Below are 22,425 nucleotides of genomic sequence, written 5' to 3'. Positions count from 1 at the left end.
ACTCCTCCACTCCGCTCAAGCGAGACAGAGACCGGAGCCGACTTCCTGTATCCTGCAACTCCGGCTCCGCCTCTTAAGGTGGGCTGTTAAGGTGGACCAGCTGTTCTCCTTAAAGTGACGAGCCGCTCAGCTTTTGAGTTAATTATTAACATTTCTTTTAACTGATAGCGTTAATCGTTTAAAATGCTTAATGTCGGTTAACGGTTAGTTAAACGGTTAATTATGGACATCCCTACTACCAACCTACAAACTGAAATAAGACGACCCAGTCAGTTTTTTTTGTGGGCTGTCTAAGATCAGAAAACATGTGATTCAACAAGCCAATCAGATTTTGCCACCCTTCCTATGTCACATGCAGGCTCATTAGAATATACCGCCCACAGCTTGAGAGCTACCTTTGCAAAGGTGCACCATATTTTTCTTACCAGCCAATCAGAGCAGACTGGGCTTCTTAAAGAGACAGGCGCTAAAACGGAGCGTTTCAGACACAGGGTGAATACAGGTATATTCAGACTGACAGGATGAGAATAATAATGTGTTTTTTGAACATTAAATCATGCAACATTGTTCTAGTAGAAACCCCGAAATACAAATATGGACCTGGAAATGAGGCTGATACGTCCCCTTTAAGTCAAAGGAAAGGAATCATAAGCATGTGTAGAGACGTTGAAGCGTATCAAATACGATTAGCTGCTATTGGCCTCAGCAGATCACGCTACGCTTTAAAAAAAATAACAGGATGTGACATAAATTATCCTGTGGAAATCTACTTTGAAGTAAGTAGAGTACAGTGTTCCTCCTACAGCAGCCTCATCTGTGCTGACACCACTGACCTATATTTCTCATCTCCACGAGCTGAGATGCTGGACGAGAGGTGAGGGAGGCTGACGGTGAGCCAAGAAAACAGACCTGAGAGGGGGGGGGGGGCTGCATGAGCTGGTTTCAACATGGAACACGCAAGCAGAATGCTTTCTGCATGCATGTAGCTTCATGCATTTATTCATCACTGCAAGATCCTGTACATAGCTGACTACATTTTATGAACATCTTTACAGAAGCAATACAAATCCAATGTATCATTTCATCTTGAATTGTTAGATCTCTCTTTGCTTCAGTATTTCTGTTCTGGGTGCAGGTTACAGACGTACCTTTACAGGTTTTCTGGGTACCAAAGTATTCAGAATTCACATGTTCTACACTAGCAGCTGTTTGCATGGAGCCCAACAAGCATCAGCTGTGAAATGATTGTTATTTTGCCCTCATGCAACACTGGATGTTCTTCCAGGTTCACACATGATGCTAAGCAATGTATATAATCATGACCAAGCTACATGGGATCAACAGTTTAGTTTCCGTTTTACACATTGACAGTTGGAATGATAGAATAAAGCACCTGCAGGGACCCCAGTTGGTTGGATTAACTTAATCCTCCAATTTTTCATGACTTTCAGTCAATTTGTTCCTAATGACTTCATATCATTGTTGTTTGTATTAAAGGGACTGTTTGTAGAGTCAGAAATTGCTTGTTAACAGCGACACCTGTGGCCGTTAAGTCAACGAAAGTTAGCGTCCTGTTGCTCGCGCTTGTGCTCGCTCTACATAGACATGAACGAGCATCGCTCAAAACAGTGAGGCGAAAAGAGACGATAACATTTCTCTCTGCGGAGCCCCGTCACTTCACCAGACACGGGAAACCTCTGTTGGTCTGGAGGAGCTGCAGCATTTATTTTTGCACAAACGTCCACTGTACATTCACTAGATATTCTCAGAGCGAAACTAACTCTTCTGCAGTGTGGAGTGTGCGCGCATGCACATGAGAGCAGAGCGAAAGAGTGAGAATGAGCGCGGTGTGTGAGTGAAGGCAGGCAGAGGAGCAGAGTACAGCAGAGACTCCGGCCCTGGAGACTAAAGCTACGGTCTCCCCCGCGTCCTCCGACCGCGTCCAACACTGTTTAACAGACGGGCTTCACTAGATACAACCAAGAGGTTTTGGTGCTTCAGTGTAGTTTGTGTTGGAGTCTGAGTCTGAACAGCGTAGCCACACGCGAGTGCGCATGGGACACCGACCCACAATGATTTATACGTGTAAGAAGTTACAAACAGTCCCTTTAATTAATGCTTTTTAAAAAATCCCAATATGTATATTATGTCATGAATTACATAACTCAAAGTGTTTTGAGAAGAAATGAGTTAACATTTTGCTATGATGGTTGTTTCTTACAGTAGTTTATCCTTTAGTCTGTAGTCCTTGTATGTTAATGAGGGTTAAAGGTCATGTTAATAGTGCATCAGACCAGTCTGGAATGGATGAGATTGATTCCTAAAAGCACACCGTCATTGGAAAGGGACTACCATCACCAAGGTAGATGAATGAGGGACATTTTTTTATTATTATCTATGGATTATTTAAACCCTTAAACCCTTTATCAGTGTACAACTTAATCAATCTTCCCACACTGCACTGTAAGGTTTTATTACCTATAGATTAATAGATCATCCTGCAACAGATTCTTTAGTATGTGACTTTGTCCAGATAAAATACACAAAACTTATCACCAGTAACCAGCTGAAACCTTCTGACTTTAAACAGCATGTGGTGTTATCTGTGACATTTCTCAACAACAACAGTTTGTTTCTGTTCTGGTGATTTAGATCGATTATAAATACATTATCAATTTAGTTCATTGAAAGTAGTTGATGTATCAAATTATCAGTTTTTTTTATTTAAATACACCACTGATACCTTTTGGGCATAATGCATTCGGGACCTAAAAATGTGTCAAAATTAGGTCTAATTGTAAAATGATGCATTAAAGTATTTTGTTCTTCATCAGGGAATGTGCTCTGCAGAGTTCTATTTTTATCTGTAGAAATACATTTAAAGGCCATATTCACAAAGCTTCCCAGTTCCACTTTCTTTGATTTGATTTCTTATATTAAATGTTAGAACCTAAATTCACAAAGCAGCTTATCCCTCCAGGCAGCAGTTTTCAGGGTGAGGAGGAGAACTTTATGCAGCTTAAGCAAAACACAAAATGGCCGCAGGAATCAGAGGAAGATATTGACGTCATTGGATCTTCTTGGCGAAGGCATGACCCGCCCTACTCTGGCTCTGGTTGGCTTACACCCTGATATTCTCACCCTAAACCTAACTAATCTCACTCCTCATGCCTAAACCTGACCAATCCAACCAACGAAGGCAACGAGGAATAAGAGGCAGAGTGCTTGGTCATTCCCTCACCAGTAGGAATAAAAATCGATAACATCATTCAGCATAACAATTATCCATGTGCAACTGTCGGAGCAATGGGCCTTTGAAACAATAGGAGTTGGTTTGCTTGATAAGAGGCTGCCGAACATTTTTGGGAATATTGGGGTTTTGGAATAATGGACCATCAGAACAATGGCACGGTGTGTAGGACTGTACAACCGAACTGGGAGTAAAGTGGGTAACGTGATAATAATGTTAACACAAATTAGTTTTAATGCCACTAATTTCTTTAACGCATTAATGCAACTTGTGATTTTTAGGTTGTAGTGGCTCAGTTTTAAAGCTAGAGTGAAGATTCTGTTATCATATGAAACTATAAAACCTGATGAATCCATCGGTACCAACCATGTCATACTAGCTTGTTGTGAAGGAGGTTAAATAACGCTCCAAATTTACGTTCAATTTTGGTGAGGAAAAACTGTCATGTCCTTTTTCTTAAAGAGGTCCCTTGACCTTTGACCTCCAGATATGTGAATGTAAATGGGTTCTATGGGTACCCACGAGTCTCCCCTTTACAGACATGCCCACTTTATGATAATCACATGCAGTTTGGGGCAAGTCATAGTCAAGTCAGCACACTGACAAGACGTATATTAAAAAGATATAATCATTTCCAAAATGTTTTTATCCAACGGAATATTCTGCTTCAATCCATATTTGTTTGGTATTTAGCCTTTCAAAAACAACATTTGCACTGGGGTCAAAAAAGACAAAAGGGAGACACATACCTGTATTAAAGGAGCGGTTTTGCGGCGATCTAACAGCACCATAAATTACATATAATATAACCACAATAACACAAAACAACACACACAAAAATATGACGTCATAAAATATGAGGACAGACATTCAAAGCTTCATTGGAAAAACTCAATAGAAGCTTTAAATGTAAAAATAAATGGCATTCAGTACAGCCTATACTGATAGAACATAGCCAAGTCAGCACACTGACACACTGACAGCTGTTGTTGTCTGTTGGGCTGCAGTTTGCCATGTTATGATTTGAGCATATTGTTTTATGCTAAATGCAGTACCTGTGAGGGTTTCTGGACAATATCTGTCATTGTTTTGTGTTGCTAATTGATTTCCAATAATAAATATATACATACATTTGCATGAATCAGCATATTTGTCCACTCCCATGTTGATAAGAGTATTAAATACTTGACAAATCTCCCTTTAAGGTACATTTTGAACAGATTAAAAAAATGTGTGATTAATCGTGATTAACTATGGAAAATAATGCGATTAATCAGGATTAAATATTTTAATCGATTGACGGCCCTAATATTTATGTATCACACACTTTATGATTTTATCTACTGACTGTCAACACAAATTGACCCGGACTGGAACGAACCAGATCCAACTTTGTCCCATCAGTCATATTCATCATGGGCTCAACAGCCCTGATGTGCGGTCCAGACTGTGGTGACTACAGTGTTATCGAAACTGATCAAATTGATGGCCAGAGCTAAAAATAATAAGAATCAAAAACGGGAACCTCAACCTGAGATGTTTTGTTATTGGCACAAAGACAGCATCATACCTACCTATAGGATCAACCACACCCTCTCATACTCCATATGCTCCTCGTTAGAACTTTTAATGCCGCTATGTAAGAGCTCTCTGAATACTCTCAGGTTGGGAATATATATATATATATATATATATATATATACATATATATATATATATATACAGTATATTTATATACAGACGTAGGCAAAGTTGTTGGTAACGTTCCGTTAAAGAGAGAAAAACCCACAATGGTCACTGAAATAACTTGAAACTGACAAAAGTAATAATAAATAAAAATTCACTGAAAATTAACTAATGAAAATCAGATATTGTTTTTGAATTATGGTTCAGCAGAATCATTTAAAAAAATAAACTAATGAAACTGGCCTAGACAAAAATTATGGTAACATTAACTTAATATTTTGTTGCACAACATTTTGAGGCAATCACTGCAATCAAGTGATTTCTGTAACTCTCAATGAGACTTCTGCACCTGTTGACAGGTATGTTGGCCCACTCCTCGTGAGCAAACTGCTCCAGCTGTCTCAGGTTTGAAGGGTGCCTTCTCCAGACTGCATGTTTCAGCTCCTTCCACAGATGTTCAATAGGATTTAGATCAGGGCTCATAGAAGGCCACTTCAGAATAGTCCAATGTTTTGTTCTTAGCCATTCTTGGGTGTTTTTAGCTGTGTTTTGGGTCATTATCCTGTTTGAGGACCCATGACCTGCAACTGAGACCAAGCTTTCTGACACTGGGCAGCACATTTCGCTCCAGAATGCCTTGATAGTCTTGAGATTTCATTGCACCCTGCACAGATTCAAGACACCCTGTGCCAGATGCAACAAAGCAGCCCCGTAACATAACCGAGCCTCCTCCATGTTTCACATTAGGTACAGTGTTCTTTTCTTTGGATGCTTAATTTTTGCGTCTGTGAACATAGAGCTGATGTGACTTGCCAAAAAGCTCCAGTTTTGTCTCATCTGTCCAAAGGACATTCTCCCAGAAGCTTTGTGGCTTGTCAATATGCATTTTGGAAAATTCCAGTCTCGCTTTTTTATGATTTGGTGTCCTCCTGGGTCGTCTTCCATTAAGTCCACTTTGGCTCAAACAGTGACGGATGGTGCGATCTGACACTGATGTACCTTGACCTTGGAGTTCACCTCTAATCTCTTTGGAAGTTGTTCTGGGCTCTTTGGTTACCATTCGTATTATCCGTCTCTTCAATATGTCATCAATTTTCCCCTTGCGGCCACGTCCAGGGAGGTAGGCTACAGTCCCATGGACCTTAAACTTCTGAATAATATGTGCAGCTGTAGTCACAGGAACGTCAAGCTGCTTGGAGATGGTCTTATAGCCTTTACCTTTAACATGAAGGTCTATAATGTTCTTTCTGATCTCCTGAGACAACTCTCTCCTTAGCTTTCTGTGGTCCATGTTCAGTGTGGTACACATCATGATACCAAACAGCACAGTGACTACTTTTCACCCTTTAAATAGGCAGACTGACTGATTACAAGTTTGAAGATACCTGTGATGCTATTTACAGGACACACCTTAGTTTAATATGTCCCTATGGTCACATTATTTTACATCTTTTCTAGGGGTACCATCATTTTTGTCCAGGTCAGTTTCATTAGTTTGTTTTTTAAAATGATTCTGTTGAACCACAATTCAAAAACAATATCTGATTTTCATTAGTTAATTTTCAGTAAATTTTTATTTATTATTACTTTTGTCAGTTTCAAGTTATTTCAGTGACCATTGTGGGTTTTTCTCTCTTTAACGGAACGTTACCAACAACTTTGCCTACGTCTGTATAAGGGGTGGAACAGTTTGTGTATTTGACCCGAACCTTTCGGTTCGCTGTTACCCAAACAGCTGTTTATGTCTACTACTCGCACGCGTGGAACAGAAACTCTGAAGCGTGAGTTTTACCCAGAAAGTTTTGACAGCGCACCAGGAATGTTAGCAGCGCTGTAGCGCCCAGTAGCTCATGATAGTCAAGCTAAACTGACTACGATTTGTGTCAAACTGCACGCCGACACTGTTCAACTGAAGTTGGGTTTATATGAGGACACTTGAAACATTTAATTACGACAGCATCACCCGAATGTGTCGATCAGAGGAGCAAAACAAAAGTGGACTGGACGGAGAGTCCGTTCCCCCACAGCGTTCAGACAGCCTCCCTCTGCAGATTCACACTGTGCCAAAGTAGTATCTGATGCTATAAGAGTGTTTATCGCTGCTTATACGACCACACTCCATCGTAAACAATACAGAATTAAAGCATATGGTCAAAGAACGTGAGCCTTCACGTGTGACTGTTAGTCTGTTGTGCCTGCCCTGTATAAACTATAAACTATAAACTAGCATAAGCAGCAGTTGAGGATTTACCAACAACCTTACGATGGAACATTACATTTACATTACAGATTTGTGATTTTATTTTTGTAACTAATTTTTTCTCATTGACAATATTTCAGTATTTGAGTGCCTCAACTGTTACATTATGAATTATGACCAATGAGCCACTGTTGAATGAGTGGGAGATAAAAAGCTAAGTTTTTTAGCATAGTTCTGGTTGAGCCTGTGCTTCAATGTATGGCCTTAGTTTATAATTACATCATATTTATATGAAAATAAAAAAAGCTGCATTTTTTGTTTTCACTAATTACTGTAGAAGACCTATTCTTTCAATTAAGATTTGACAATGAAGAAGTGTTTATGTTCTTTATGTAATTGACCTCCTTGCTGTAACATAAATGTACCGAACCGAACCCAAAACCGTGATATGAACCGATCCGTACATTTCGTGAATCGTTCCACCCTTAATATATATATATAATTCCTGCCTTCCAACTGTATTTTCAATGCCTCCCTCCACCCCCCCGATCTCTCCAAATGTCCTAGTTCCCCTGAGGTTACCATTAAACTAGATGAAACCTCTCTCTTTGTAAAGAAAGACAGGAAAACTAGTGTGTTGGTGAGTAACCCCTGGCAGCGATGTGAGACAGAAGGAAGTCTTCTAACAGAGGTCCTCTGTGTGTTGACTTGAAGAGGTCTCCCTGTGTTGGGCTCCTAGCGGGGGGGCCCTCCTCCATCACGTTGCTTTACTCAGCATTAGCTGAGCGAGATACGCTGTGCCACTGTGTATCACAGTGAATCAGGTTATTGAGCTGCATCACAAAGCCCATGATGCTCTAGGCCACATTCAACTCCCACTGACGCACCTCGCTGCAGTCCTCTGTGGACACTTTACTGCCTTCAGGTACACATCAGGCTTTCTGCCTACACATGCACCTGTCTCCTCTGTGCCGGGGGGTGGAGGGTGGTTATTAGAAAGTATCTGGGAAAGAATTTGACCCAACAGAAGTGCAGTGTTGGGTTGAGTTTTCACTTAAAGGTGCCTGCACGCGGCTCTGGCCTCCGATTCACAAGCAAACATGGAGATGGCTGAGCCAAAATGGCGGCTGCTATCGGTGGTAGCCTCTCTCTCAAATACAGTAGCCTACATGAAAGTATCACAACATGAGATATGAATTCCCTCTCACATACTCCGTAGCTCTCTCACAGTCCAACAGCTAACTAGCGAGCTAGCCCTACCACATCTCAGGAAGGAAGTGGTAGTGAAGTAGTAAAGCCCGCCTCTTGCTCAATTTGATAATTCCAGAATCGATATATTTGCTTCATTTGAGGTGGAAGGAAGTTACCACTTTTATTGTTGTATTCTGAGTAACGTGACGTCATATCCGTTCCGTATCCGTCCAAACCGAAACAAACCTCAGAAAGTATAAAACGTTGGAGGGTCAGCGTGGATACGACCTGCACCCTCCCATGTTAAATCCAGCGTGGTAAACACTACACATCCAGTGGAGGATGGAAACACTTTTGGTTTCACACATTGCAGGAAAAGCAGAGCTAGACATCACGGCTAAAGCTGCATGCTAACTCTGTCATAGACAGGAAACGTTATCGTATGGCGGTAACGTGCGGTCGAGCCGGCCGTCGCTCTTGTCTCCGTGGTCAAATGGGCCGACGCTACAACTGTAGAGCACCCATATACTGACATTTATGTTAAATGTATTGAAACGGCCCCGATGGAGCTGACCATGGATGGATAAAGAGAACGGAGCTGACGGGAGAGCTAGAGACCACCTTGGAGAAGTTAGAGGAAGTAGATACGTGGGACTATGTCCGCTTTTCAAAATAAGGTGTTAACAAAGGGAACTGTATATACAAAATACATCTATGGAAATAAGATTGATTGGATTATATTCACCAGAAGAATCAAACATTACATGTCCCTTATAAATTAAAAAGAAAATACCACTAATCTGTGAGAGAAATGTCTTTATTTTTTTATTTTGGGGTTGCTAGATCATTTTTTTTATAAATAATTCCTGACAATGACTGATATATTTGACTTCAGGACATCTCTGACTACATACATGCTGAAAATCAAACATTTTTACTGGATTCATTTAGATATTTTCCAAAGACAAAGTCCCTAGAAGTGGATGATTCAACTTTTCAACTAGTGTTAAAAAAGTGAACAAAAATCTTGATATTGAATCGCAATACTTAAAAATCACAATACATATCAAATCGGCACCTGAGTATCGTGATAGTATCGCATCGGGAGATAGGTGTATCGTCCCAGCCCTAGTAGTTATTAAATGACCTGTTGAAAACTCTCTGTGTGGACAGTTTTGCTGGCGTCTCTTTTGAAAACAGCTTGTGTGGACTCTGTCCTCTCAGCTCCACAGCCCTGCTCTCTCAGTGTCTGATATCCACTAGTGAAATAACAGTGTGACAAGGTCAGTGGTGAAATCGCTGCAGCCAGCCACTCAGCATGTCTAAAGAAAAACTCAACATAACCATTGAGCCCTCTGCAGAGTTGATCCCTTGCTGTGTTGCACATAAAGCACTTTGATTTGCCCAAGGATCAACAGCAGCTTTATGACTCTAACTTTATTTCATGGTTGGGATTGAACTGCTGTGCTATGATTGGTCTTTTATGATTGTGAGACCTCGAGCTGGCTATAATAAACATGAACTAGCTGTTTCTCATTCCGTTTGTTGGGCGGATTCATGGAGAAGATCTGAGCTGAGCAATGAATTGCACACGCCATCTTCCATCACCCTCAGCACCATCCTCACCCCCCACCCCCTCAGGTCATGGAAACTATTTTCCATGCCCTCGTCCTCATTATCAAATCAAATTAGCATGGTCATTGAACCATAGTGTTATGGGGACATTTGCAGCATTCACTGCCTGTGTTTCTATTTATTTATTCATTGGCAGTCTGCCTCGGCAGTTTACGGCTCCCTCACATCTTCTCTCGTTGTGTCCGTCGACAGCTGCCGATCCTGGTGTCGTCCGTGGTCAGCCTGTACTTCCTGGAGTGGACGGATGTGTTCAAGCCGGTGAAGTCTGGCTTCAACTGCCATGACCGCAGCCTGAGCCTTCCCTACATCGACCCCAACCATGAAGTCATCCCCCTCCTGATGCTGCTCAGCCTGGCCTTCGCCGGTCCTGCCATCACGGTAAGGATTCACTGCAAGAGACAGCAGCATCTGAGCTTGTTTATTTCCAACAAGTTTCAAATTTAACTATAGACTATACCACAGGGTCGCCTTGTTCATTTCAAACATTAAAGGGGACATATCGTGCTCATTTTCAGGTTCATACTTGTATTTTGTGTTTCTACTAGAACATGTTTACATGCTTTAGTGTTCAAACAACACATTATTTTTCTCGTACTGTCTGCCTGAATATACCTGTATTCACCCTCTGGCTGAAACACTCCGTTTTAGTGCATTTCAACGGAATGGCAATGGAATTGCGTTGTTAGGCAACAGCTTGAGCTCATGTTTACTTCCTGTCAGCTGATGACATTCACATACACTGCAACAGGAAATAAACGGGGCACATTTAGAATGTTTACGTTTAAAACTGTGAAATTGTCTAAATATTGTAGATTTGTGACATCACAAATGGACAGAAATCCTGACGGCTTGTTTCAAACGCACAATTTCTGAATACAACTGTGTGTATTTTTCTGTGGATTGAGCGTTTGATACTTTTACAGTATTTATATATCACTTAAACCTGTTTTATAATATAAAAGACATGAAAATCTCACACACACACACACATACACACTGTATGCGCCCGATCCGTCCCGCACGCACACACACGCACATAACATATACTGCAGGCCTCTGATCTCAGGACAGCTGCAGCGTCGACGGGGAATTATTCCCAAGTCAATGAGGTAAACTTTCTACTTTTCTCTAACGTTAGACTGTTTGATTTAAAGGTTAACGTTACCAGTTAGTTAACGTTAGACTGTTTGATGTTAACGGTAACGTTACAGTTAACGCTCGCTAACAAGCCGGCAGCCAACGTGAGCTGACGATTACGTTACCTTTGGGTAATAAGGCTGCAATAAATGAGTTTTGTCCGTACCAACATGCTGCGTCTCGCCTTATTACATCTCCAGCAGCTCCTTCAACTTTAGAGCTCAGCTAGCAGGGCCGGTCCTAACTTTTTGGGGATCCTATGCAAAATCTTGTTTTTTGACCAAATGCTATTTTTTTCACAGCAATATAAAATAGATAATAGAGAGGGAATTATGACCTAATTATAAATATTATATTTAAATAATCATAATCTTTTGAATTGTGTGGTTTTATGCAAATAACCACTACAGATGGCAATAACAAAGTACAGTACAGTACTGTGTAGGCTACAGTACCCTCCCACCCCCAGAAACAGGGCTCCCCCGGAACCTACGGTGTAATTAAAACACTATTATGTATCATGTATATAATATTTTTCATGTTAAATATATCAAACATTGAATTACATCAGATCTAAAATGGTATTCCTTCATTTAGCGCAGAGATTTCAAAAGTGGCAGATAACATTTCTGAGTGGCAGACAAAAAAAAATACTAACCTGTCACAGTGGCATTTCAGACCCTGGTGGGGACTGTCTAGTTGTTGATGAATGAATCTGTTAGTGTGTGGTGTTTTGGCTGTTTGGGCCAAATCGTTGCTCTCCACACACTACTGGAACAAACCGGTAACATTCAAAAAACCCACAGACAAATGTAACATAAGATGTCGTTAAGAGTGGAGTCTCTCACATCTTCAACATCTGCTAAGATTTGAAGAATCTTTTAATGTGGGCCGGCCTTAAGTCAAACGACTCAATCAATACTTCAATTACTGCCTAATAGTCTGTGTGAGTATATTGACATCCACGCTAGTATTCTGGTTTTAATATGAAATGTGATGTTTGTGGAACTAGAGTTGGGCTATACTGCAAACTATTTGACAGAGAACATGCAACTTTTCTTGACACTGGTAACACTGAACAGTATAATGAATCCAGCCACATCAACCACAACAGTGTTCATCAGATCAGACTCTTCAGACTTCAGTCACGTCCCATCTGGATGACGGCCGCTCCTCTGAGAGCTGATCACTGAATCAAACTGCAGGGCATGTTCACAGTGAAAAAAAACACCAGCTCAACTACATTTTGCGCTGACAAAAAAAACAGGCGAAGCTTTAAGTACTTTGTCTCCCAGACGACTGCATCTGTCAGCAGAGGAACAACACAGCACAGACAGTACGCTCCATCACTGACACACACTACACAACTATAGTAGAATCTGACTAAAGATCTCTGACATGTTAATGCAATAATAGAAGTCATGCCTGTAACAAGTGGTGGGATGTAGCTAAGAACGTCTACTTAAGTAGTACTCAGGTACTTGTACTTTACTTCATAGTATTTCTATTTTATGTTACTTTATACTTCTTCTACATTTCAGAGGCAAATATTGTACTTTTTACTTCAGCTTTAGTTAGTTTTCATACAAAATATATTCAGCTTTTCCTGCAAGATTCATTGTCCAGTGAAAAAAACTCATCAAGTCATTTTAGTCTGAAATTTAGATTTGATTTCAAATAAACAAATTAGGATTTTTTTTTTCTAAAGTAATTTTCTTCCATATTGCAGATTATTTTATCTACAATTATGGAAGAAAATTGTAGATAAAATAATCTACCATTATGGAAAACAATTGTAGATTATTTTATCTTGTTGCAAGAAGCTGCAAAAAAAAAGTTTTTTTAAAGACTCTTAGACATTGAAGATTTTTAAAGACTAAACTGCACAACATTTTATTTTACTGTATGTAAGTATTTCAAATCACCTTGAACAACTACAACAGGAATGCTGCTCAGACATAAAAGCATCCGTGATATTAGTTATTAATAACAAAACGGTATGAAATGAGCCACTCTGCGTAATACTTTCACACATTGTTTTTTGTACACAGCATTCAGTGAAATGTACTCTCTGCTTTTAACCCACCCTAGTAGCCTATGAGGAGCAGTGGGCAGCTATATAGCACCTGGGCAGCAGTTTGGGGGTCCGGCACCCTGCTCAAAACACTTGAAGGCTTTTATTTTGAAACAGAAGCAGAAAGTGTTGATTTAAAAATAAATCTTTACTTTTTTTCCACTGTCCGTGACATATTCTACAGATGCCCAGACATTGAAACTGTAGTAATGTAGCTGTTATGATGTTAATATACTGTAAAATGATCACTTTCACTGTCTGTTGTTGCTGTGAACCGCATGGTAAAAATAGGCGAGACCTCGAATCTCAAGAAGAGAAGCAGCTCACCGCTGCTGTGTTTGGATGTTTTGGTGGTAATGTCGACTCTTTGGCTTTCAGTAGAGAGTTTGAGTGTCATTATGCCCTAGATGTTTTTACAGGAATACACAGTAAATTGGTAAAACAAGAAAAATACAAAATGTGATGGTAATAGCAGTCTGTAAATAAAACAAAAGTAATCTAAACTCCAGAAGAGAAAACGTCTGTTTCTTCTTTGCAAGAGAAAAATATGGTTTACATTTCCCAGATAAACCGGGTTTAGTGAGACTCAGAAGTACAGCGTGTCAGTTTCAGTATTATGCAGACCCCTGGAGGCCCTCCTCTAAGTACTCCTAATCCCTCTCTCTGGCCATCACTGCTGCTGCCTTCCTTTTTCCTCTCCATCCATGTCGGCGATGAGACCCAAAGCATGAACGCCTGTCGACAGAGGACGTTACGTAAAGGTTGGAGCCGATGTCATTACCGACTTTAATATCTGAGGTCTGAAACATTTACACACTATCTTCTCCACCCTCCTTTTCTGTGATCTAGATACTGTAGGTGCTCTGCAGATAGCCAGGTATCCCACCGCATCACCATGTGTCACTTCTGAAGGAGTGTGTATGAGTGGATCACACAAGAAGGAGTTGGCTTAAAAAAGAGCTTGGAGGGCCATAGATAGGCCGAGCTGTGGGACACCGCCCACATCAAACAGCCAATCCCAGGCTAGCGGGTTACAGAGACTCGGATGTTACTGTGTACATGTGTCCAATAGGGGTGTAAGAAAATATTCATACATGAGTCTCCAAAACACTGTATCGATTTTGAATTATCCTCTTAATGATGTGGCCAGACCCAGATGCTATTTTGTCTTTCGGAGGTTGTATTTTTCATGTCGTGAAGGAGGCTAAATAACGCTACGAAGTTATGGTGGGGACACACTGCCCTCATGAGCAGCGCAGGCCAGCTACCTTGCTGAAATGCTGCGTGTCTCACGCATGTGGCGTCCACACCGGCAGCGTTTCTGCTGCTACTGCTGCCAGCTCTTTCTTTCTAACTAGAGTTTGCCTTTCATAATGGCCATTTCATTTCATTATAAATGTCATTTCTATTTATTTTAGACAGAAAAAGGTTAAGAAACGTGTGGTGATTTGTAACTAATAGTAATAGTCCACAATTAAAGGCCGGTACTTTATTCATTTCTGGAGCCGCGCTGCTCACACAGGCTGTGTGGCTGCTCTATCCTGTTAATATGGACGCCGAAATAAAACAACAGGTTCAGGTGCTGACGTTCCCTGTGTGTCCCGGGCTTTAAGCTACACTCTTTTGAGGAAAAACTGTCATGGCCATTTTCAAAGGGGTCCTTTGACCTCTGACCTCCAGATATGTGAATGTGAATGGGTTCTATGGGTACCCACGAGTCTCCCCTTTACAGACATGCCCACTTTATGATAATCACATGCAGTTTTTTCATGCAGTATAAAAGTGTTATTTTTGCCTATACTAAAATGGTGTATTTGATTATTTCTGCATACTGGGGTCGCGGAATTCCATAAATGGGTCTCACTGTAAAGCTGAGCCTCTTGTGGATCCAATGAGCCCAGCTGTATTCATGTGTGATGATGTTAGTCCCCATAGGAGACATTTCACATAGTGACTTATTTTACTGAGATTTTATACATATGGTGGTGTGATTTTATAAGATGACAGTTTTCCTAAAATTAGATTTTAGATTTTAGATTTTAGATTTTCGCATGCTGGGATACCCCACACAGAAAAAGCAGGTATAAGCAGGAAACTGTAAAAGTTAAGGGACAAAATTAGGATTTCGTAAAGTGAAGGGACGATGTCTGCCCTCATCCCCAGCGGGAATCATGGTCTTGTTGTCACCCACGCTGCATGCTAACACATGTGACAGGCGTGTTGTTGTGTTGTGTGTTGACAGATAATGATCGGAGAGGCCATCCTATTCTGCTGTCTGTCTCGGAGGAAGAGCGGCGGCGGGGCCGAGGCCAACATCAACGCCGCTGGCTGCAACTTCAACTCCTTCATACGCAGAGCCGTTCGCTTCGTTGGTACACAGATTTTTTCTTTCTTTCTATACACTGACCTCAAAGTATGGAGGCTGACTGATGACTATTTAATGTCCAGCTTTTTACAAAACGCTTGAATTTCCTTCAGGATCAATAAAGTTACTATCTATCTATCTATCTATCTATCTATCTATCTATCTATCTATCTATCCATCTCAATAATATCCATCTCGGTCTCACTCCCAACTCATCAAATATCAACACTTAGTCAGTGCCCCTAGGTATCTGATACCAACACACCCAGGCTCCCCTTAATGTCTGTATAAGATGAACCCATGTCATTATTAGACAGTCTGAGCCACTGATGTAGTATAACGAGCGAGAAAGTGCATCTAATGAGGAGGTTGGGGTGGATGGAGCCAGGCTACGGCGGTTGCACTCATCAGAAACTATTGGACTCAATTAGTTGTCTCTGTAACTTTAATTGTCTCAGTCTTCAGTCCAAAAGTATTTAAAAAAAGACGTATATTAAAAAGATATAGTCATTTCCAAAATGTTTTTATCCAACGGAATATTCTGTTTCAATATATGATGACAAACATTCAAAGCTTCATTGAAAAAACTCAATAGAAGCTCTGAATGTAAAAAATGAATGACATTCAGTACAGCCTATACTGATAGAATATAGTCAAGTCAGCACACTGACACACTGACAGCTGTTGTTGCCTGTTGGACTGCAGTTTGCCATGTTATGATTGGAGCATATTGTTTTATGCTAAATGCAGTACCTGTGAGGGTTTCTGGATAATATCTGTCATTGTTTTGTGTTGTTAATTGATTTACAATAATATGTATATACATTTGCATAAAGCAGCATATTTGTCCACTCCCATGTTGATAAGAGTATTAAATACTTGACAAATCTCCCTTTCAGGTACATTTTAAACAGATAAAAAATGTGTGATTAATTTGCAATTAATTGCAATTAACTATTTAAATTGATTGACAGCTCTAGTAAAAACTAAGCAAACCTACGTTGGAAGTTTATTTTGAAAAGACACTGTATGCATGTTACAAGAGTAAACTGTACTTTCTCCTGTGAATACGGTAGTTTATTTTGAAAAAACACTACTCATGTTACACCGTCCCTGACACGTCCAAAACTGACGCTAAAGGGGCACCAATAGTTTGAAGCGTAGGGCCACTGACCAAGCGGTGTTATTCGATGAGTTGGGAGTAAGAATGTGTTGTAATATCAGTAGTGTTTATACCTCAGTCTGTATGTACAGCTCGTCTCCCAACCTTTACATCACATCCTCTATCCTCAGGCGTCCATGCTTTCGGTCTCTGTGCCACGGCCCTAATCACCGACATCCTCCAACTGATGACCGGCTACCCAACGCCCTACTTCCTCACTGTGTGTAAACCCAACTACACCACGCTCAACGTCAGCTGTGAGCAGAACCCCTTCGTCATTGAGGATATCTGCTCAGGGGCCGACCCGGCAGCCATCATGCAGGGCAGGTAAGGAAGCGCAGCAGTAAAATTTTTATTCAAAAGCCAAACAAATCTAGTTTCCATGGAAACAGAAGTTAGTACGTGAGCACATGGAGGACAGGTTGGGCGGCCCCCATAGGTGACCGTACTAATCAAGAAAAACAAGGTGAAGATCACCTTTTCTTCTCAAGTATTAATTGTTTGTCCTTATTATACAGCTTAGGGATTGTGTATTTTTAACTACATTTAAAAAAAACTTAATATTACTGTTGAATTTATGTATATTAGACGCTAAGAATCAAAGCTAACGTAACAGACCTCGCTAGCTGCCGTATATCTACAATAGTAGCAAAAATGTCATTTCCGCAACATGTCCAGCAGTAAGGATATTAGACATTACAATATCTGTCATAAAACACAACATATTTTATATTTTTGGTGTATGAAGACTGACATCTATGATTACTGTCTACATTTTTCAGGGTGTAGACAAAATCATGAAATCCCGTTTTTAAAAAAAAATGTTACATCAGTATTTACAATGATGCACAAAGCTTGATGAAAATTAATTTAAATGTTTTAAAAAAAATATTATAGAAATTAAAAAAGGAAAATGTATAAAATGAACATGATTGTACTGTTGCAGTAAGGACATTTAGTATAAGAACAAGTGATGATAACCATAAAAAATAAACATGTTACAGATTGAAATCTTAACAACTATATGTCATTTTGCGGAGCTGTTTATTTTTATTACATACTCTGAAAATTAAAAATCATAGAGGTTGATTTTTTTATTTTATTTGAGAGAGTCAAGATTGACCGTAGTTGCAGAAACACCCTTGTATTTAACAGAAGTGCTCTGTGGTGCATTGCAAGCACATTATGGGGCAAATAATATTAGACAATGACTCCATCTTTGGCCAAGCAGAAATACTATTATTATCTCAAATATATAACTACAGACAGGTCTTTACTTGAAACATACATACATAAAAGATTGACCATTATTTTTAATTATTTTTAATCTGCTGCCCTCACAGACCCCTCTCTAATAAAATACTCTTTGCATTCACTAATTATTCCACTCGCTTATTTACAGATGTTTCAAAAGCCTTCCAGTACCTCAAAAGATGTAATTCCCTATCATTACTGGTTGGCTTTTAATTTAAAACACATGCAGGAAGTGTTGATGGTTAGCGGTAGCTGAAATAAATGGCAACCAGCAGTAGCAATATCTCAGTTACGTAGTAGTGATGGGAACTCCGGCTCTTTTTAGTGAACCAGGTCATTTGGCTCAGCTCACCAAGAAGAGCCGGCTCTTTCGGCCTTTTATAATTCAGCCAAATTTAGTGCTGTTTTGACCTATGATTAGCATGTGTGCACAATATCACTTAAATTATTCAATATAATTATACTAAATATTATAATTTCCAGAATACCATAATTTTACATGCTGCTTCGTTTCCGCGCACTGCACTCGTCTCTCTCTCTCTCTCTCTCTACTCTTCTCCCTCCTGCTCTGTACCTGTAGACCATTAGCGCGCCGTGCACAGCCGCCCCTCCCTGCTTGATGGTATGATCCTTGTCTGTCATCACCTGATTGTTCGCACAGACGTCATTAACACAACATTCAATCACAGTCAGTGCATGGAGTGCCCGTGGCGCGGAGAAGATCGCCCTATCATTCTGCCTTTAATTCATTCAAAAAAAAAAAAAAGCGTCTCTCGGACGGAAGCCGGCTCGCAAACGACACATCACTAGTCCGTAGGGACTTTGCGTGGGAACCGGAGGGACACCGGTTCAAGTCCCCACAAAGACCAAGTACAGAGGGTTGACTGGTAGCTGGAGAGGTGCCAGTTGGCCTCCTAGGCACTGACGAGGTGCCCTTCAGCAGGGTACCAGACCCCAAAACTGCTCCCCGGGCGCTGTATAGTAGCTGCCCACTGATCCTAATATACTAGGATGGGTTAAATAAAGGAGCTAAATTTCTGTGCTGTGCTATCACATTTCTTCATACATTCGTTCATCGGCATACTGGCCACGAAGCAGCCGTTTTATTGATGATTTACAGTATAACATTCTATGGATATAGACATTGTTGCTGGTATTATGTCAATATAATGTCAAAAGATTATTTTCACTGTCTGTTGTAGCTGCTCACACGGGCTGCGTTGTTGCTCTAATCTGTTAACGTGAGCGCCGAAATAAAAAGCAAGAGTTTCCGCGATGCACACGTGCTGCACACGCAGGCAGTGTGTCCCGGCGTAGGTCATCTACACTGAGTCTGTGTGTCTTCATCCGTGTGTGTGTGTTTGTGTTTGTGTGTGTCTGTGACAGTAGACAGCATAGGGATGTGGGCAAAGGGGATGAGGCTAGGTTTGACCCGTGCATTTGGGACACGCGTAGTTTTGGCTGCAGACTATGGGGGTCTAAATATAACCTACTGCTCCTAGCATCAACACTGTCTTCCACTCGCTCTGTGGCAGCTCTAGCTTCAGTCTTGTATGCAGAGCAGCATGAAACGCTGTTTTGCTGCAGTGGTTGTGCATCAGGGGTATTAACCTATTTTTAACAGCAGAGGCAGAAGGACCAACTGACTAATAAAAAAACACCATATTTAGCACTCCCTGACAAAATAGTGCAATTCCATCGAAGGAACTTTTCCAGGAACCTTTTTAACTCAGAGACATTACCTCCTTTTTTGGCTGGACCGCAGAGGGCCAGCCCCACAAACGCAAATGTCTGTCACTGAGAGACTGAGTGATGAAGATAAACGATTGGTCAGCCGAGTGCTGGAGTTTCGCAACTTGGACCAAACTGTGAAAGTAGGCGATCTAGTTCTAAAATGAATCTGGATTCAGCAGTGGCATCACTTAAAATGTTTTCAGAAGTAGATTTTGGTGAATCGTATAGACTGAATAACAGAAAGTTTACAGCAGGCCGCCATGTTTCCTGTTTGAAACGGCGAGCAGAAAACCAGGAGTACCCCTAGTATCCTTGCCGGACCTGGTGGACATGTACCGTTGAATTTAACATTATAGACATGTCCTCTGACTATTTGTGTAATAATTTAGTCACACACTGATAATCTACTATAAACAATATAAATGATATATGTGATGTAAATGATCAGATTCTGATAAGATGATAAAATATGCATCCCACGAATGCTCTACTTCCCTCCCCAGAGTTTTGATTCCTCCGATCCCCCCCAGGCGATATCACATTTCAAAATCCATCCACTATATGTATAATAATTAGCGCGGTGTCACTGCTGTTTGTGATCGTGGGTTTTAAATTTTGTACTCCACACATTCCACACAACAGCAGAGGAGGAAAATCGCTTGTTGACCGGTACAGTGAAATGTGCTTCTGATGTGAACAGCCAGGCTTCAGCTCGCGCTACGATTAACATATGTGGTGCTTCGTGATGCTTCCGTTCCCTCTGTGAACCCGCCATTAGAGAGCTGGAACGAGAGAAATCTAACTTGGTGGATGGGAAAAATAAACGCAGGCCTCTTTCTCAGGGGACCGACGTTAGTGTCCCGTGAGAAACCAAAAGTTGAGTGATTTATACTGACGACGTTATGTCACGGCACGCTACGCCACTCAGTCACATGACGTTACGATCATAAGCGTACTTATTTGAAGCCAAATCATGATTTTTTTTTAACCCTTACTAAGTAGTTTTGTTGCCTAAACCTAACCGCCACTGTTTCACAACGTTAACTACGTGTTACAAGGTTAACCGTTTCATAACGTTAACCACGTGCGAACCTCCTGCGTCAAGATACTACACAAAAGACTGCCCCCGACATCGGGGGGCTTCTGCTCAAGCGGCAAAATATGCCCAGTAGGAATGAGATCATGTTGGACCATAGGTACATGTTTTGCTTGCTTCCTCGTGTTCATACTGGCCATTAAAAGATCCCTTCTTAACATGCTTCCAGTCTTCCGGTATGATACTGTGGGGTTAAATGAAAACTGATTTACAACGTTAACCCTGTGGTGTGAAATGACACACGAAAAGCCTAAAATGCGTTATCATGGCTTGGAATCAGGGATGGTCGCAAACGAAAGGATGTAGGAAAGATCAGACAGTAGTGATTGAGCTCTAAGCAGCTAAACGATAGCTTCTTGCTAACGTCATTCATTCATTAGCCTCGTTTGGGAGGAGCGCTATGAATCGCACCCATATAATTAATTCAGTTTTGTATTGTATTGTGAATTTTCGGAACTAATAAAGTAATAAAAAGCATCAGACTCAGTGCGCAAGGTTTTTGTGTGTATTTTTAACGGATGGCGAATTAAAAAAATGCAACATCGAAAGAAACAGACTTGGTGTTCGAAGGCATTTACAGTGGAAACATGGGATCTCTCTACTGCCAATATGAGCAGGAGGAATGATTACAGCAGGCAAAACATGCTTCAACCCATATTGCCACCTGAAAAATTTAGATGTTATCCTTTAATATTAATAAATGTACATTATATATTTATTTATATTTAATATATGTATTTTAGGGCTGTCAAGCGATTTAAATGTTTAATTGTGATTATTCACAAGATTGTCCATAGTTAATAGTAATTAATCGCACATTTTTTATCTGTTCAAAATATACCTTAAAGGGAGATTTGTTAAGTATTTAATACTCTTATCAACATGGGAGTGGACAAATATGCTGCTTTATGCAAATGTATGTATATATTTATTATTGGAAATCAATTAACAACACAAAACAATGACATATTTTCCAGAAACCTACACAGGTACTGCATTTAGCATACAAAAATATGCTCAAATCAGTATAGTATCGTCTAATATGGTTGGTACCAATGGATTCCTTAGGTTTTTCAGTTTCATATGATACCAGTATCTTCACTCTAGCTTTAAAACTGAGCCGCTACAACCTAAAAATCACAAGTTGTGTTAACGCGTTAAAGAAATATGTGGCGTTAAAATTAATTTGCGTTAATGCGTTATTATCGCATAAACTTTGACAGCCCTAATGCATTTATTTCTTAGTATTTAGTAAGGATGCACCGATCCGACTTTTTCAGTCCCGATACTGATACAGATACCTGGGCTTTGGGTTTCGGCCGATTCCGAGTACCGTTCCGATACCAGGGTTAAATTAATCAGCTGTATGCCTCACTGTGTGGAAGTGACTGGGATCATTCTTTCATGTGTATGACAACATCAGGTTTGACTTAAACATTACGTTCCTAACTTTGTAAAACAAAATGTAGCAAAAAAATATATAGATTTAAATTTACTGAATTGTTCTTTATTATTAAAATAATAAATTGCACACCAGTTACTTGGGAAAAAGAAATCTTCAAAATTAACAGGAAATACAATTTAGGTGTAAAGGAATTTAAATTCCAGTATATAATGTATATAGTATATAAACATACAACT

General features: G+C 40.3%; 1 protein-coding gene across 1 annotated transcript in view; it reads left to right on the top strand.

The window, feature by feature from the left end:
• LOC119480322 (2-lysophosphatidate phosphatase PLPPR4) overlaps positions 1 to 22,425 on the top strand; it is a 41,769-nt gene that overhangs the window by 9,233 nt on the left and 10,111 nt on the right. Inside the window, exons 2-4 of the mRNA XM_037756472.1 lie at positions 10,155 to 10,340; positions 15,416 to 15,545; positions 16,832 to 17,027. Of these exons, the coding sequence (XP_037612400.1) occupies positions 10,155 to 10,340; positions 15,416 to 15,545; positions 16,832 to 17,027 (512 nt within the window). The remainder of the gene's footprint in view (positions 1 to 10,154; positions 10,341 to 15,415; positions 15,546 to 16,831; positions 17,028 to 22,425) is intronic.

Source organism: Sebastes umbrosus, chromosome 21, assembly GCF_015220745.1.
Source record: "Sebastes umbrosus isolate fSebUmb1 chromosome 21, fSebUmb1.pri, whole genome shotgun sequence".
Classification (NCBI taxonomy): Eukaryota; Metazoa; Chordata; class Actinopteri; order Perciformes; family Sebastidae; genus Sebastes; species Sebastes umbrosus.
This window is presented reverse-complemented; position numbering and strand designations above follow the sequence as displayed.